At 28.2% G+C, this 20000-nt stretch overlaps 2 protein-coding genes across 3 annotated transcripts in view; both read right to left on the reverse strand.

The window, feature by feature from the left end:
* Window positions 1–5889, reverse strand: part of LOC118439944 (sodium/potassium-transporting ATPase subunit beta-2-like) — a 10436-nt gene extending 4547 nt beyond the window's left edge. Inside the window, exons 1-5 of the mRNA XM_035862235.2 lie at window positions 5747–5889; window positions 1161–1421; window positions 856–1037; window positions 457–730; window positions 1–79 (exon numbers count right to left, since the gene is read on the reverse strand). The exon at window positions 1–79 is cut by the window's left edge and continues 4547 nt beyond it. Of these exons, the coding sequence (XP_035718128.1) occupies window positions 1–79; window positions 457–730; window positions 856–1037; window positions 1161–1421; window positions 5747–5873 (923 nt within the window). The 5' untranslated portion in view covers window positions 5874–5889. The remainder of the gene's footprint in view (window positions 80–456; window positions 731–855; window positions 1038–1160; window positions 1422–5746) is intronic.
* Window positions 5890–7159: 1270 nt separating this feature from the next.
* The window catches only part of LOC118439936 (uncharacterized), a 16094-nt gene continuing 3253 nt past the window's right edge, over window positions 7160–20000 (reverse strand). The window contains exons 3-9 of one of the 2 annotated variants that reach the window (XR_014982986.1): window positions 19930–20000; window positions 19114–19826; window positions 18852–19031; window positions 18489–18751; window positions 17537–18348; window positions 17034–17351; window positions 7160–7179 (exon numbers count right to left, since the gene is read on the reverse strand). The exon at window positions 19930–20000 is cut by the window's right edge and continues 26 nt beyond it. Coding sequence is in view for 1 of the 2 variants with exons in the window: in XM_035862220.2 (XP_035718113.2) it covers window positions 17287–17351; window positions 17537–18348; window positions 18489–18751; window positions 18852–19031; window positions 19114–19826; window positions 19930–20000 (2104 nt within the window). In the remaining variant the exon portion in view is untranslated. Of the gene's footprint in view, window positions 7180–16484; window positions 17352–17536; window positions 18349–18488; window positions 18752–18851; window positions 19032–19113; window positions 19827–19929 lie in introns of those variants that run through there. The other variant, XM_035862220.2, reaches the window with a different exon arrangement.

The raw sequence follows: 20000 nt of genomic DNA on the forward strand, positions 1-20000 counted from the left end.
ACAGATCCGCGCCTTTCAAATCTGTCGTGTATTATATTGTGCGCCCAGGCCTTGCACTCGATGTTGATTAATACACCGTCTAAAAGAAAATCAAGGATTCATAATTAATTGAAATATATAATATCAATTTTCTGTAATCATGGTATTAAATATTTTTCAATATATCAAAAGTACAAGAGATAAGAATTCATGATTTATCATATTATAATGTTATTTCACTATAATCATATAATGGATATTGAATGATTGAATAAATTATTTAAAAGATATATAATTTCAACATTTGCTAAAGTAAGATAAGATATCATTTATATTTTTAATCGAATAAAATAAATGTTGATAACGATGTATCATTTTAAATGATGAAGATTCAATGAATTACAAGATTTAATGAATTAATATAATATATTGTTTTATATATTATATATTAATTAATAGATATAGATATTAGCTTACATTTAGGCTTTTCAAAGAAGACAGCGACGAGCGGACTTAGATAACCCGGTGTATTTGTGAATGGGAAATAATATCCAGGGAAACCACGACGTGGTATATATTGAATAGGACCCATATTTTCAATATCAGCACTATTTTCACCGGCACAAGATACCCAAACGGTGTCTAATCTTTGACCACTTTCTTCCTTTTTAATATGATTTTGAAGGTCAGTCGGCATACCGGTTGGAAGAGTTTTAGTGTCGTTATAAAAATCTGGCATCCATCCAAAGATCTAAAATAGATTTTCAATCGATAAAAGTCATCAAAAAGAATATATATATATATATAATTGGGTTTATTAATTCGAGTGAAAGAAAAAAAAAAGAAACAAGAAAAAGCAGATGCTGTCGTTGTAACCTTGTTCAATTTGAGGAAGATGCAAGGTGCCGATTTGTTGAAACCATATTTTTTCTCCTTCGTGCATTGTCCCCATTGGCTCATATCAACGTCACAAACTTTACCAGCTGGCGCAGGTCTTCCATAATCACAGCGGACCCTCTGTTCAGCATCACCACCAGACGTTCCACTCTTTTGGTATTCTAAATGTATATGTAGAAATGTAATAGAGTTGGTTAAATATAATTATCTATCTGTTAACGAGATTATTCAAAAAGATATATATATATATATATATAAAGAAAAATAAGAAATAAAAGTTTTACCTTCGAGAAATGCATCCAATTCTTTGGTCCAATGAAGAAAGTTACCTTCGTCGCTAGCTTTGTACCAGATCAGAGTACTTTCAACGTTACTCTCAGGTGGCATCGGCCTGAAACCTAATCCTGGATTGGTACCGATCAACGAACTGTTCAATTGCCATTTTGGTGCTTTTGGATCTAACGTCTGGTAGAAGACGGCCAACATGGCGGCGAAGAAACCACAGAGTACCGCATAGAAAAGGACGTAGAATAAAAGGATCTTGGCTAAAATGTTTACAAAAATAATATATATAATATAAATATATATTTGGTTTTAGAGACAATTATTATTATTGTTTTCTTTTTTTTTTTTTTTTTTCATAAATAATTTCATTTTAATTCATGCAAACATACACGAGCAGAAATTTTCTTTTCGATCGTACATACAACAAAGTCGGAAGATATAATTTTATTTGTGTTTACTTTTTTTTTTATTTATTTATTTATTTATTTGGTCTCGTTCATACTTCGTTAAAAGTTTGTCCTATCAGACGTGATACTTTTCACAGTCCATCATTTCTAGATGTCATGGTCAAAGGTTGAAAATACAGAGATACAAAGGCAATTATTATCTGACGAGTAATTGACCTGAATTAATATTGTGTAAGCGATGTTAGCTACGCATTTCTGTTCTGACAATAAGAATCGCATGTCTTCGATATTACACACGAAGAATTTTATATCTTCCATTTCATTTCTCATTCAAAATGTATCATTGATATGAGATTTCTCGAATCGAAATATATATTTCTTGATTAAATGATTATTGCATAAATGATTATAGAATTAGACGAATGATCGTATCGATTAGAAAAATTATCCAATAGTTCTTATTTTTCTCATTGTAATCTAAAAAAAGAAAAAAAAAAAAGAAAAAAAAAACAAATCAATTTCGAAATAATATTGTCCTATAGTAATGTTATAGCTTAAATGTTATAGTTCATGTAATAAATCTCTAAGAGAACAGTAGGACAGACCGTACGATCGAATTTATCAAGGTTCCTCTAATGTATTCTTAGACGTTCGAATCTTCGAGTAAATTCTAATTCACGATATCTTCTCGAATATGATTTTTCTTTTTTCTTTTCTATCTTTTTTTTTTCTTTTTTTTTTTTTTGATAACAATATGAAAAGATATTATTTCTTAATAGATGCCACGATTTGCAAATAATTGTATAAATTTATTGACATTACATTATAACAATATCATAATGTAATATACATTATAATGTTATAATGTAACAATATTATATATATATATATATACTGTAATAATATTATTATAATGTAATATATAACGGGAGCATATCAAAATTTTTCGAAAAAAAAAAAAAAGAAAAAAAAAAGAGAAAAAGAGAAGAGAGAAAGGAAAAGGAAAAAAAAAGAAGAAAGAAGGAAAAATAGCGATGCTCTTTGATCTAATAAGACGAAGCTTAAAGAATATAAACACAGTACCAATGACCCACTTTAGAAACGCATTGGTGACTTTTCTAGGTCTGCGACGGCGCTGTGCTTCTGCAGAAAGTTAATCGATATCTCGAAAAGCCGCGCGAAATTCAATCGTTACCTGTCGTAATATACCATCGAATGAGAGATTTCTTTTCTTTTTTTTTCTTTTTTCTTTTTTTTTTTTATTTATTCCTTCCTCAATTTATTTTTATCGATCGAACGGATATAAAAAGACAAAGAAAAAGTAAACAAGAAAAGAAAAAACATTCCTAGATTTGTTTATTTTACTACGAATTTTAAAGGATTTGTCTGACCTAGTACGGATAGGTTCGTTCGATCGTGTTTCTACAAATGCGCAGGTGGAAACACATATCGTGGCTTACCACTGCGCCATCAGAATAATTCATCTCTATTCTCAGATAACACTTATCATTTATTTTCATTATTTAATGCGTGACGATAATTTTTCTTTTCTTTCCTTTTTATTTTTTGTTTGTTTTCTTTTTTTTTCTTTTTTTCTTTTTTCCACAAAAATTTTTAAGGGACACAATGTTTTAAAAATCATCGAAAAAGTCTTTATCCTAATCTTGTTCTTCTCTTTTTTTTTTTTTTTTTTTTTTTGAAATTCAACACAAAATTCAATTGTTACATTGCAATTATGTTACTACAATTTTTCTCCCCACTCATAAAATTTAATTGTTAATTAAATTTTGCTTCGTTTCAGGCAATTATATTATTTCAATTTTATTTATTTATTTTTTTCTTTTTGTTTCTTTTTTCGATGAAATGATGACACACACACACACAAAAGGAAAGATTATAACGTTATGTCACGCGTTAATTGTTGTACGATTATAATACTTCAATTTATATTCATTTAATGATTCCATTTAGAAATCAAAAATCAAAATCAAATTGAAGATGGAGAATGTTTTTTTCGTGACGTTTATTATAGGACAATTTGGATCGTTAAATATTCTGTACGATCGTACTTCGAATTTATGCATAGATCTATCGATACGACAATCTCGATCGACGAGTTATAAAAAATAAATATATTTCGATGGGGAGATCAAACAATGAAAAATTGAACAAATAAAAAGATAAAAAAAAAAAAAAGAAAAAAAAATAGAAAAGGAAAAAAAAAGAAAATAACAAATACTGAAATATAATATGTCATTTGTGACGAAGTCAACGATGATTAGGAGAATAAGCATATAGTATTAGAGAACAATTGCTTAGAATCGATTGCTTCGTTATGACAGATTGTTATAGAAGGCAACTATTACGCTACTACTATTACGTAACGCTCTACTAGTACGATAAGAAAGATTTTACAGAATTGTAAAACAGTCAACACCAAATTAAAATTAATAATAATTTTTTTTCATCTAAGGGATTTTTAAGGCAGGGAAGGAGGGGGAAAAGAAAGAAAAGAAAAGAAAAGAAAAGAAAAGAAAAGAAAAGAAAAAAAAAAGCCTAAGAGTAAGAAAAATAATCACGAAAATAAATTCAAATTAAAAAATTCTTGAAGGTGTATTAATATATCAGATTTAATGAATACGAAAGACTAAACTCGAGACGTATCCCAACGCTATATAATAATTATAATTAAGCGTTTTAATAATAACGATGAAATGACGATCCTCGTTAGAGGAGTACAGGGTCACTTAGGTCACTTTTGGAGATTGACCTATATTAATTAATTATGTATTATTTTTAAATATCATTCTCCATCAAAGTTATATTTAGAAACTCATTCATTTCGTGGTATTAATTTATATCAATAGCCTTTCTTTCCTTTTCCTTTCTCCTTTTTTTCCCCCGTCCCCTTCTATTCCCTTCTTTTTGTTTATTTCTTTAGTTTAACAGGTATTTACGTTTTAAATAAGAAAGGAAGAAACGATTGTATGTATCGAAAAGAAAATGAAGAAGAAGAAGAAGAACGAAAAAAAAAAGAAGACGAAGAGGAAGAAGAAGAGGAGGAGAAGGAGGAGGAGGAAGAGGAGGAGGAGGAGGAGGAGGAGGAGAAAGAGGATCGATTCGGTTCGTTCATTTTTGTCGTAGGTAAAGCCTCAGCCAGTAAAATGGGGCACTAGGGGTAACCAGAGAGAGAGAGAGAGAAAGAGAGAGAGAGAAAGAGAGAGAGAGAGAGAGAGAGAGAAAGAAAGAGAGAGAGAGAGAGAGAGAGAGAGAGAGAGAGAGAGAGAGAGAGAGAGAGAGAGAGAGAGAGTCACCGCCCTTCGCATATAGCTTCCTATTATAGATTAAAGTTACTATGAATCTGTTAAATATCAAAATGGCATTTTCAAACGTAATACTAAAAAGAAATATATAGCTTTGCTACTACAATGAAATGATAAAAGTAGACTTTATCTAAACAGGATATATATATATATATGCACGTAGGATATTCTGATAAGTATATAATATTTCCTTTTGATGTAATGTATTTTTTTCCTAAACTTTTAGCTGATAAAAGCGAAGGAAAAGAATTATATACAGTTCGTAATATATGATTATTTAATAAAAATAAGAAAAGGAGGAAAAAGAGAGAGAGAGAGAGAGAGAGAGAGAGAGAGAGATTTTATAATGATCGAATAAATCAATGCCTATGAAAAAAAAAAAAAAAAAAAAAAGAAAAAAAAGAAAGGAAGAAAGAAAAAAGGAGGAAGAATTATATAACAAAAAAGAATTCGTGATATCTATAAAGTGTCATTTAAAAAAGATTTTTTTTCTTATTTAAAGTCAAAAGACATAAGAGAGAACAGGAATAAGCGGAAGGGGGAGCTGCGTTACATAACAACCCCATTTCCAAAATGGTGATGGACCGATATATATATATATAATGTAGAACAGAAGAGTCTACTATAACTAATGATTCCCTTTTATTATCGGTTATTCGAGAAACACGTAAATCATATAACTCTTTTCTCTCGAATATTACCGATTATTATAAATAATATATCTACTGTACTTTAAAATTTATATATATATAAATATATACAAAAAAAAAGAAAAAAAAAATAGAAATAAGACATTACGTTAAAAAGGTATGATATAAATCAGGAAAAAAAAAAAAAAGAAAAGAAAAAACTTACCCCAACTTGCACCGGTACGTCCAAGAAATTGTCCGGTTTCCGAATTCCATAGAAAGACCCTGAAGCCTTCCCATTTACCGAGCTTTGGCGGTGGACTGTAATACTGTTCGACTTTCTTTCCTTCCATTTCGTTAAGTCAAAAGATGAATTATTGGAAGTCTTCCTTATTCTTCCCTCTTTTTCTTTTTCTCACTTCTTCTGTCTTAAACTGCTATCCCAGTTCCTCCTGCGTCTCTTTCTGTGTCCGAAATATTACGGCAAGCAAAGAGAACGCTAAGGGAGGAACGGTCGATTCGAGTAGGGTCGAAGCAGAAGCGGCAGCAGCAGTAGCAGCAATAGCAGCAGAAGAAGAAGAAGAAGTAGTAGTAGCGTTCTCGTCCAGCCACCAAGGGATGAATATTGAGCGGTTCGGAACGGAGTTGCCTCGGAGCTTTTCAAGGCGCCCCCTTCCTCTAATCCTGGAACGCGTTTCAATTCAGCATGCGCAGACGGACGCTAAACGATTGAGGGGAATCTTTCTCCTCTCCTCTCTCTCTCTCTCTCTCTCTCTCTCTCTCTCTGTCTCTATCTTTTTCTCTCTTCATTCCTCTTAGTTTCTATACGAGGACACTTGGCTAAGATCAGCTGGATTGATCTTTTTTATTACGACAAATATTTTTTTATATCAGTCATTAATATTTCTCTTTCGATTTCATTTTGTTTTCTTGATTAGTCTATTTTCTTTTATCTTACTTTCCTTTCTCTTTTATTTTTTTTTTTTATTTTTTGACGACTATTTTTTCTTTGTTCTCTCTCCCCCTCTCCCCATCTTTTTCTCTCTCTTTCTTTTTTCTTTTCTTTCTTATATCCCTTCTCTCGCTATAGACCAACACCCCTTCATACCCCTTGTTTCCTTCAATCCCTGTTTAGACGTACGTCGTTTCGATCGACCAACCCCCTCCGATTCTCGTTCATCAAAAGCGGCGCCTCCTCGTGGGAGATTCTTCGATGACGACGACGACGACGATGATGATCTTTCTACCATCTTGAAACAGGACTAATGGATTTGTTTGTTGAATTAGAGAAATATCAGAGAGAAAGAGAAAAAGAGAGAGTAAGAGAGAGGGAGAGAGAGAGAGAGAGAGAGAGAAATAGAAGGAGAGGGAGAGAGTGTTTAAGCAAATTGCTTGTGCATGCATGCCGACCAAATATAGATTATAACGTGTGTTAGATTCTTCTTGTAAATTCTTTTTTCTTTCCTTTTTCTTTTTTTCCTCTTCTAATATTTGTAATATTATTGGACATTAATGGAATATTTTGAGTCAATTGTTACGAACTGTTTTATTTCACATTATCAAATAATTTCTCGATACGTTTGATTATATTTGACGAATAAAACGAATATATCTTCTTTATTGACGATTATCATCGAAATATCCGACACTAAGATTGACCTGAAATTTAGATATAAATCTTGATATTTAAAAATATAACACCGCATTTTTTATAATAAATTAAATTAATATATTACGAAAGATATATCCATATATATAAATATATATATATACACACTAGAGATCCAATTAACTAATCAACACGTTAAGCATATTTAAAAAGATTTAAAAAATTAGTATAGTTCAATTACATTTTGTTATCTTTGCAAATTATCAGTTTCTATTCTTGCATACGAAGATAAAGCAATGTTAATGTTATTTCTCATTACGAATGTTTATGATAGGATTAAAAAAAAAAAAGAGAAGAAAGAAAGAAAAAGAAAAAAAAAATAGTAAAACTATCTCACATTTATCGTTACTCTTAAATTTACAATATTTGTTATTACGATTGATAAATTTCAAACTAATGAAAAATCTTATTCCTTTTGCCATTTATTTTTCAACTTCAATGGAACATTTATCTGAATTGTTTTTCTTCTTTCAAAGCAAAAAAAAAAAAAAAATAAAGAAGGAAAGTTAAATTCAGACAGAGTTTATGATGAGCTTTAACGTTCTTACGTTAAGTTAGCAAAGAAATAGAATTACCAGGTACTCCGTAAGAGATTATACGAGAAAGAATTTTTATTACATGTTTACACAAAATAAAAGACATAATAATATCAGCCACATCGTTGGTAATAATCATTCGTATGTATCTCATTGTCAGAAAAAAAAAAGAAAGAAAAAAAAAAAACATATCGGCACGACTGTTATTATCTTTTTTATCTTAACAAATAAATTAAATAATATATTTAAAAAATATTTATATATATATATATATATGTACTATACATATATATATTTGTAAAAAGATCCGTCGTAGATCAGTAGATCTGCAAAACTGGCGTCACTTTTGGTTGGTAACGTTTTTTATTAAATATTTCATTACAGGAGGTTAAAATATTTATAATGCATTCAAATAACAGAATTTACAAATATATCTCAATATTTCCATACATATACATATATATATACATATATATATACATATATATATATATATACGATATATAATATATATACACATATATATATACGATATATAATATATATACACACATATATATATATACATATATATATACATATATAGTGTGTATATACACATCACATATTTGTATGTAAACTTTACTGTTACTTGTTGTTCTTTCTTTTTTTCTCTCTTTTGTTTAATTTTTAATCTTTCTCTCGTACATAAGCATAATTCGCACTCGTCGCGTGTGCACGCGTTTATTAATTAAACGCACGATTCACACATACACACAAACGCCGTTCCATATTATTATCTTCTCCTCCCTTCATCTATATCCATTTACTCTTTCTCTCACTCTCTCTCTCTCTCTTTCTTTCTCTCTCTCTCTCTCTCTCTCATATATATATATATATATCCATTCATAATTTCTAATACATAATATGTATATGTATATATCTTATGTACATATGAAATGGAGTTGCACGAAAATGTTACCCCATACATAGAGATGTTTCTCTTTGATTTCTAATGTCTGTCATATACACATACACACACACACACACACACACACACACACACACACAATGATTTCCTAAAGAGATAAACTCAAAAAATCTGACACATGTATATATATATATATATATATATATATATGTATATGTATGTGTATATATATATATCCTCGCAGCATGAGCGCCCATTTGTTACGGCCCTTTTTAATCAGTCCTTCTTGCATTCGTTGCACAATGCTTCATCTTTTTTTTTTGTATTTTTTGTTTTTCTTTTTTATTCTTTTTATTATTATTTTATATCAATACCACACGTACTATCTCTCTCTCTCTCTCTCTTTTTTTTTATATCACTCATCCTTCTTTCTCACAATTTATTATTATTATTATTATTATTATTATTATTATTATTATTATTATTATTATTATTATTATTATTATTATTATTATTATTAGTAATTTTTCGTTTGTTTCATAATAATTTTATTTAACATACCAAACCACATTCGAGTTACTAATGACGTTTCTCTTATTAAAAACAACATTCCATTCTATCATATTTTCGACAGGAGCAATAATCCTAAAAAGGATTGTATTCATAACACTATTTCTCATATACATTCTCTCCTTTTTCTTCTTCTTGCTGCTTTTTTGCTGCTTTTCGTTAATTTATTTATTTTTTTCTTTTTCCCTTCTTAAGGACATATTGTCTTTGTTAAATGTCGATTTCGTGCTATCTCCCACGAGATTTTCTTCGTCCGAATATAAACAGCACTTTTTTTGTATTATTTCTTTCATGTCGTGATTTAATTATTTTTTTTCGGTTCATATATATACATATACATATATAGATGTATATATATATATATATATTGCTATATAGGACAACGATGTGTGTGTTTGTTCGTTCTCTCTCTTTCTCTCACTCTCATCTTTATACATTGTAATTTTAATAATCGCATTAAGTCACCGGGCCGACGATAACAACATCGAGAAATGGCCGTGTGAAGTGTATGTGTTTACATATATATATGTATATATATATATATATATATGTTTGTGTATGTGTATGTGTGTACCTATACGTATATATGTATAATATATGTAGTAAGTTTGTTGCTCGAATTAAATTAAATGTTCTCTGTACAAATGACATATTTTTCATTGCTGCATAATTACACCCCTGTATGTGTGTACGTATGTATGTCAAAAAATTATTTAAAAATTAATTAAGTCTGTGCTCTGTTCGTGTATGTTTATGTTAATATATATAATATAAATATATACATATATTTATATATACATATACATATTCACAAATAAATATATATATATATATATATATACACATATATATATATATATATGTATATATATATATATATATATATATATATATGTTACTTCGATTTTATCTCGTATTATCAATCTTCTTTTATTATTAATAATAATTATATTGTAAAAAGTACATCTTTTTTCTTTCTTTTTTTTTCTTTTCTTTTTTTTTTTTAATAATAATAATAATATATCTCTCATAGCATAGATTCGTTTATTTCTTATCATAAGAATGATCATGAATTATTTGTATACACGTATATCTATGTTTAATTTTGTATGTGTAGTATATATGTGTGCGTGCGTGCGTACGCGGATGTGTTAAGTGACATATACACGTTACATACATATACATATATATATATATATATATATATATATATATATATATATGTATACATATATGTATATATATATATATATATTATATATTATTTGTATGAAGAATAAGATAACGATTATAGTAATAAGATATTAACAAAACGATCACCGGGACAAGAAAATTCTTTTTTTCTTTTAAGTTTGTCGTTGAAGTTTAGAATAGCACCCATATATGTATGTATGTATGTTATGCATTTATGTATGTATGCAATATCAATTGAAACATTTTATCACTTAACAATTAATTCAAAATATCAATAGCGCAAAAAATAACATCAGAGAAGAGATAGAAGCGATATAAAAGCAATCAAGGCAACGCATTATATAATCAATATTTTTTTTTTCCCCTTGTATAATTTCACATATTAAATATTGTAATAATAATATGTGGCACTTTACCACTCTCTTTTTCTCTCTCCCACTTTGCAGTATTTGTTTATTTATTATTTATATATTTTTTTTTTTATTTGCAAGGAAAAACTTTTTTTCTCACTCTCTCTCTCTCTCTCTCTCTCTATCTCTCTCCCTCTCTTTTTCTTTCTATCTGTCTATCATTTCTTCCTTCTCTTTTTTTTTTCTTTTATCTCTTAAAAGCGAGCGAAAATTGTTGACAAAAACATTTATAGAAACACATATATGTCAATGTTATAATTATCTTCAGTTATTATTATCATTATCGGCTATTATTTATTCATTTATTCATTCATTCATTCATTCATTTATTTATGTCTTTTTTTCTTTCCTCAAAATGATAATAATAATAATAATATTTATTGTGCCATTTTTCATATTATCGTTCTATGGCTTCTCTTCGTCTTCTTCTCTTTTTTTTTTTGTTTGTTTATTTCTATTTATTATTTATTCTCTCTCTCTCTCTCTGTCTTCAGGTGATATGATTTTGATAACATTTGATTCCTTTCTTTCTAGATGTAATATTGTTGTTATTGTTCTTCTTTTTTTTTCTTTTTCTTATTAAACAACTTTTACAATTTCGACCAACGACAGAATAGTGATCTCGTTATTTCATGATATATATATGTGCGTATGTGTGTGTGTGTGTGTGTATGTCTGTAGATATATATGTCACGGTGTATATGTTTGTGTGTATGAACATTTATTGACACTTATCAAATTAAAAAGATTCGCTAATACAAAAGTTTATTCCTCCATATCTATTGCTAATTAATCATTCGCTTTTAAAATGGCGAAGTTAAAACCATTCATGGAAATTATCAATGAATATTATATATAGGACATAATTATATTGTTTGTTATTCGTTATCACAAAAATATATTTGGGCAATATTGCAAATTATAAAAAATAAATTACGCTGTATATGATTATAAAAGTGTGATCCGAGTTAAAAATGGAAAAAAAAAGAAAAAAAAAACAAACAAAGAAAAAAAATCAGTTTATTGTAATAGTTCGTACAACATACAAATTGCACTAACGATAAACCAACTTTTATAATAATTTCATTTTATTTTATTTTTATTTTATTTTTAATTTAGATCACACTTTCATAATTATCCGCACAATAATGAGAGTCATCGAGGGAACAAAAAGTTATATAAACTTTGATAATAGAATTACAACATTATTATTTAACAATCAAGTGAAATCTCTGATAGTATATTTTCTCTCCTTTCTCTCATATTTTCTACTGATTTGAATTTTCGTTTATCTTACTTATAATAATTGTTGTTCTTTTTTCCTTTTTTTTCCATGAACGGTAAACAAAGAAAAAAAAAAAGAAGGCGCATATCACCCTTATTGCTGTTTATCATAAAATATTATTATTATATTTATACAGAGCTGTAAAAATGCAATTCGGCATTAAAATTACGTAATATTGCTTAATCATTAATAATAAGTATTTATCTTTCACATATTTTATATTTTATTTTAATTTAATTTAATTTTATACACATATAATTAATCGTAAACATATAAGTAATAATATCGTAATCATTAAAATATCGTTATGATATTATTATTATTATTATTATCATTATCATTATTATTATTATTATCATTATCATTATCATTATCATTATTATTATTATTATTATTATTATTAGTTATTATTAATTATTATTATTATTAGTTATTATTATTAATTATTATTATTATTACTATTACTATTATTATTATTATTATTATTATTATTATTATTATTATTATTATTATTATTATTATCATTATTATTATTATTATTAAACCTTTATAATCTGACTAGGTCTTTGATATTTCAATGTTTTTAATAAACAGCAATAAAGTACACTGCGTTTCTATTAATTACTATTGCTTTTTCAGAAATATTATTACTCAATATGAAAATAGTCTGTGTGTTAATAGATAATCTGCCATTAATTTACAAAATGCATACATTCAGCTCTTCTCTTATGTAGTCAATCATTGTTAAATTTATAATACGATACAATCAGATATATATATATATATATATATATATATATATATATATATAAAGTGTCAAGAATAGGAGCCCTATGCATCATCTTTTTCTTTTCTTTTTCATTTCTTACTTTTCTTCATAATAATATATGTGCTTATAGAAATTATTTAAGAAGAGGGGGATATTAAAAAAATAAAAAAAGATAAATAATAAATAATCGAATAAATAAATCTCATAAACGCGTAGCAATATACGAAAGGTCACATTTTCTTTTGGTCCTGATTAATTATTCTCGACCAGTTTTTTTTCTATTTTAAGCTCTCGTTTTCTTCTTTTTTTTTTCCCACGATATTTATATATTAATTATTTCATACATAAAATTCTATGAATAATTGATGGATAATTAAAAATCAATGTAAATTGATATCTTTTCGAAGAAGATCCCCAATGTTATTTGTTTGCACGAAGACAAATCGTCAAATATATGGCACTTTAATATTTAAACATCATGATTAATTAATTATAATTCCTTTTCATCGTAATACTTTTTTTTTTTTTAATCATATTTGCGATAATGTATTTTACAATTCAAAATTTTTTTTCTTTCCTTTCTCTCTCTCACTCTCTCTCTCTCTCTCTCTCTCTCTCTCTCTCTCTCTCTCTCTCTCTCTCTCTCTCTCTCTCTATCTATCTATCTCTATCTATCTATCTTTCTCTTCTTTTTGAAAGAATATTATATTTTATTTTATTCTCATATCAATAAATATGAAAATATTCAAACAACGTTTTATAAAAACGAAACACAAAATTCATTTCCATTCTCCTAATTGTGTGTATGTGTGTGTGTGTGTATATGTATGTGTCAGTGTGTTTTTTGTTCGATTATTTCAAATACAATTTAAAAATATGAATTTTACAAATATGCAGCATTTTCCTTTTTTTTTTTGTCTTTTTGCTATTACACCATGATTGATATAAATATAATTAATATAAATATTTATGCTATGTATTTATACTCGTTAGACAGCTTTAATGAAAAAAAAAAAAAAATATACCGTTGTCTTATATTTGTTGCCATTGATAAAACTGTATTCGTACTAATGACAAATAAATGTTCGTAAAAAAAATGATACATTTCTCAAAATTCAAATGTGCTCGATTTTTTGATCTTATTATCGTAAGATCATTCAAAGAACAAAAAAGAAAAAAAAGAAGGAAGAAACAAAAAAATAACACCAAAAAGAAATTTACAATTAATAACAATTAATAAAGATAATAACTCATTACATATAATTACAATGATTTAGAAAAAATACGATTGTGTTATGATCATGATATTATATATATATATATATATTGTATTATAGTCTTTTTTTTTTTTATCATATAATGCGAACTATATATTAAAAAGTTGTTCCTGTATCATATATATATATACATATATATATATATATATATATATATATATATATATATATATATATACATATATGTATAATAGAATAAAGTCAATTAAATTAAACAAATCATTATAAATTTTTTTTTACAATGAATTAGTATGTCACAGTGCATTCATTATTTTACAATTTTTTCTACCTTTTGTACTTTTGTTTTTGGCATAAGAAATCAATCATCAATTTAATTTTGCATAAAGTGAAATGATTTTTTTTTTTTTTTACTAAATTATATCCATTATTCAAATAAAATAAATTAAAAAAAAAAAAAATTAAAATAATTAAAAAAAAATGAAAGAAAGTACAATAGATCATAACACATCGTCGCATTTTCTATATTGTAAATATTACAATTGATAAAATTCAACGTTTATTTTGCATTGTCTTATTATTCAGTTTTTTCTAATCGAAGTTATTGAGACAAATCATTCTTTTTCTGGTTTTTCTTTTTTTTCTTTTCCTTCTTTTTTCCTTTATCAGTAAGTGAAAAAGCAAAAGTGGAAGGTATATAATAAACATAAAAAAATAATAAGAGAAGGATTATTTTTAAAAATCGAAAATAATATTTATCCATTTTGTTTTCTTTTCTATTAAAGAAGATAATATATCAAGTTTACCGATAAAAACTACATGATAAAGTCTAACGTCCAAGAATTGGCAAACTTTTTCCTTGTAGTTTGACTAGCTGCCAAAATTTAAGCTCCAAGAAAGGAAAATAAATAATAATAATAATAAGGAAAAAAAAAACAAAAAAAAGAACAGAAAATTTGTAAATTTAGCCGGAAAATCTGGACAAATGTTTTATATATATATATATATATATATATATATATATATATATATATATATATATATATATATATATATATATATATATATAAAAAGAAAGAAAGAAAGAAATTGTAAATGCACATGGTCTTATAATAGTGCGTGCCATGATTGTTAAATCTTTCTAATACATTGTATTATTCTTCCTTTTGCAAAAATGATTTCTTCTTTTTAACGCATACGAATCGTTATAATATGTTCTATATTATTTATTATTAAAACGCGGAAAGAAATATTAAAGATATTATATAGAAAGGACATAAACATTGGCAAATAATATCTTTCGCCAAATTGTGCATGTTACCACAGCTATAATTGGCATTTGTTAATAATGACAATGATGAATGATAATGATAATGATAATCCATGTAAAAGATTGAGTTTGTTTAAATGCAAATAGTAACTTATTAACAACACAGCTATAATGTATATTGCCATTCCACTCATGCCTAATAACTAGCACATATCTATCTTTATATATATATATATGTGTGTATGTATACACATACATACATACATACATATATATATATATTTATTTATTGTAATATTTATCGACTAAGAAAATTCTAAATATATATATATATGTATGTGTATGTGTGTGTATGTGTGTGTAACTACACTGCGCTTATATTTAAAAAACATGAGCGATCAATAAAAGTCGTATAAAATTACTTAAGTTGCACGTGTGATTATATGACTATATAAGTAGGATGAGAGAGTTACCGTTACCTACCTAACTATCTATCTATATATCTATTTATCTATAAGTTAATAAATGAGTAGAGAGTGAATAGTATATATATATATATGTATATGTCCCTACTTTTACACACAGGAGCGCAACAGCAGCTAGACGATCGAACACTTATGGTTTCTTTTACACACTTATCCTCTCATTCTCTCTTCCTTTCTCTCGTTCTCTTTTTCGACTTTCTTTCTTATTTCACTTTCTCACGTAATATATTTACACGTAAGAATTGTGAAAATATATATATATATATATAAATATATATATATATATATATATATTTACATAAAACTATCCCAACGCGATAGAACGATAAGACATATAATAATGATAATAATCATAATGATCATAATAATAATATAATAATAATAATGATAATGATAATAATGATCATAATAATAATATAATAATAATAATGATAATGATAATAATAATAGTAATAACAATAATACTAATAATAATAATAATAGTAATGATAATAATAATACTAATAATAATAATACTAATAATAATAATAATAATAATAATAATAATAATAACTATAATAATTATAATAATCATAATAATCATAATATTAATAATAATAATAATAATAATAATAATAATAATAATGACAATAATAAGAATAATTTTAATGTGTTAATAGTAGTAATAGTAGTAATAGTAATAATAGTAATAGTAGATATAGATAATAGAAGTAAAAGAATCGATAGAGTAAATAGAGTCAAACGTGATAGTTTTACCTAATCAGAGTACAATGCATTTTTTTTGTGTCCTTTCCATTGCGTATCGCTTATCACTAGTCACTAGAGAAAAAGGGAGGAGAGATAGGTAAGTTAAGGGTATAAGTAGCTGATAGGTACGGCTGGAAATACTCGACTCAATACCTAACACAAAACATCTGAAAACGTATCCTATAACAACACAGATAAGAATATGGCATTTTTTGCATTATGCTTCTTTTTTTTCCTTTTTCATTTCCTTTCCTTTTGTACACGCTCTACATACGTTTTTTTCCCTTTTTTTTTTTTTTTTTTTTTTTTTACAATCGCACATTTATTTGTTTGTTTTGTTTTTTTGTATTTTTGTTTTTTTGTATTTTTATTATTTTTTTTTTTTTTCTTAAGAATAATCACTATCATAAATAAGAACTTGTAAAGAGTATACCTGGTACCGTGAATCGCGAAATGTCCTTGGTTAAAAATTCGTCGGCTTCGATACAGAGGATGTCTAGAAAAATCACTGAAAACTTGAATGGAGAATAGTTGCAGCAATCATCATTTAATCGATCCTTATGCTGGCTCGTAGAAGCAGGATCATTGTAATAATGGCAATGATGGTAATAATGACGTCTCCGATATTCGCTATGGTATAATTGATGATTAAGATGAAATATAGTAGGATGGTCCATGGCAGGGGATCACTTGTCAGAATTCGAACAATCCCCTGGCTGTTTCATTATCGTATAATCTAATCGATATTGGGCTAAAACATAATAAATTTACATCTATATAATACTTTACGATTACCACACACACACACACACACACACACACACACACACACATAGAGACACACAGAAACACACACATACATATATTAAAAAATCTTAATTACAATTACCTGTAATAATAATAAATTATGTAGAACTGATAGAAATACAATCATACCTTTCTTTGTAAGGTCCTCCATAGTCTGATCTTTACAATCTATCGCCATATGATTACTGCTACCACAATTATAGCAGGATACTTTAGTTGGTTGAACAGCAGCTGGTGCGTATGTGACAACGGGCGTCGGTGGCATATACGGTGCAGGTGTTCCCGCAGCATTGGGTGGAGGTGGTGGGGTTCCACCTGAAGCTGGATGTCCAGGATACTGATACATCAATTCGCTATTTGGCTGGTATGTGCTTGGGTAAGCTGGCCTTGCATAAGGACCATGCGAGTAGTTAGAGTAGATACCACTACTTGGCCTCAAGGCAGAGAAGTGTCCATGGGGTAGATACGTGACTTGTGAATGCGGAGGTGGTGTTGGAAATGAGACGCAATGAGGTAAACTTGGCGGTCCACCACCGTTCACCATTTGATTTTTATGACGCATTTGATGTCCCTGATTCTTCCTACTGCGTTGTCTTTCTGGCGGTTGCATCTGTTGCTGTTGTTGTTGTTGTTGTTGCTGCTGTTGCTGCTGCTGCTGTTGTTGTTGTTGTTGTTGTTGTTGTTGTTGCTGCTGTTGTTGTTGAGGTGTCGGATGAGATGTAGCACCTGTAGAATGCATAGGAACAGAACCGAGATGATCTGTAACTGGTGCCGTATTACTATCATTTCCTCCGACCCATGGAGCTGCTGGAGGTGTTTCAGGTGGTGATCTACTACCGGAACTATCGGAGCTACTGCTCTGTGAACAATGCCGACTGCTTTCATGGTCCAATCTCAAAGCTTGCAGCTGGGCTAAACAATAAACGTGTTGGGCGTTGCATCTAAAAAAAAAAAAAAAAAAGAAAATAATGAAAATAGAAATAAAATAAAAATAAAAAAAAAAAGAAAAAACAATGAAAAGATATGTTCCTTGTCTTATAAATATTAAAGCATACGTATTACTATTGTTTCTTGATATTACCTTGAATATCGATTTTGCACACCAGCAACAGGTACAGTGAGACAGGCATAACACGGTGCATTTTGAGCTGTGTATACTGGAGCAGGGGCAGGATACATTTGAATTTGCGTAGGATCCAATGGCGGCATAGTGGGATAACGTCTTAAATTATGAGTAGCAGCGTGATTATGATGATGATGCATCGCTGGATGTTGTTCCTGCATCAACATGGATTTGGGACCTTGATTTCCGCCATCATTTAAAATATCAACACCTGGCATACCCTATGAACAAAATAACATTTTATTTATTAGAATTTTATTAGAGATATATTATATTATACCACGTGTATATTCTATTAATTTTTTTTTTTTTTACACAAACCTCATTTTCCATAGAATCACCCATCGTGTTTCCTGAATTATTAGTATTGTCTAGCTTCTTATCTGCAGTAATTTGATTCAATCCATTAGTGGTTTGACTTTTAATTATACTTCTTAATTGTCCTACAGCATTTGGAGTTAATCCAATTTCCCTTAAATCTTCGTCACTCATTCTCCGCATCTATATATTAGTAAATAAATGATAAAGATAAATATCAGTTATAGAAATTATGAAATAATTATAAAATAATATTTGAGCTCACCTGATCAAGAGAAATATCTTGTAGGTTTCCTTTGAAGTTCGGCATTTCTTTGCCCAATGCCTCCCTTAAAGAATCTCCAGAGGTTGAAGATCTTAATCGTGGTGGAGGTGGTGGTGGTTGCTTTGATTGTGTCGCTGGGATTAATGTGCAAGGATTGTTGTCTATACTGTTATGTCTAGAGAAGGTTGTAGTGCTGGTAATAGGTAAAGGAAGAGATCTCGATGGAAGTAAGGGTGATTGTGCTGGAAGACTTCTGCTAGTGCCAAGTGCAGGAAATAGAGGGAAGGAACTGGCATTGGAACTAGATATACTCATCTGACTGTTACAGGCACTCGTTGATGTTAACGTATTCGAAGTTGACTGAGTGACTTGTGAAGATGTACGAGGCATTGCATTATTTCTTCGACCCATTGGAGAATTACTACGACTAGGAGATCGAGATTGGGATGGCGAGGATTGGCGACTGACTAAAGGGGAAGGTGGATAAGCCAACATGTCACTGGTATGATACATCAGTTGATTTCCCATCACAACCTGACCTGTCCATGGTGGTAAATGATTAACCGATGGAAAGCCAAGATGAAGATATTGCGTAGCGCCTCCAGAACCCATTGACATTTGTTCTGGTGTAGGCAAACATAAGCCAGGTGGAGGCATAGAAATACCAGGTGGTACTCCACTCATCATTGGATTATTTCTCATTGACATATCTCCTGCAAATGAATATAATGAAAGATTAATATATTTATATCTTATATAATATTATTTAATTTAAAAATAATAACGTGTTTCTCTTTTTTCTGTAAACTAACATACCATGATAAGTTTGCATTTGAGGTGGCGGCATCAAACAACTACTTTGCATTTCAGGATCCACTAATCTATCA

Source organism: Vespa mandarinia, chromosome 14 (genome assembly GCF_050613455.1).
Source record: "Vespa mandarinia isolate Hongniang chromosome 14, ASM5061345v1, whole genome shotgun sequence".
NCBI lineage: Eukaryota > Metazoa > Arthropoda > Insecta > Hymenoptera > Vespidae > Vespa > Vespa mandarinia.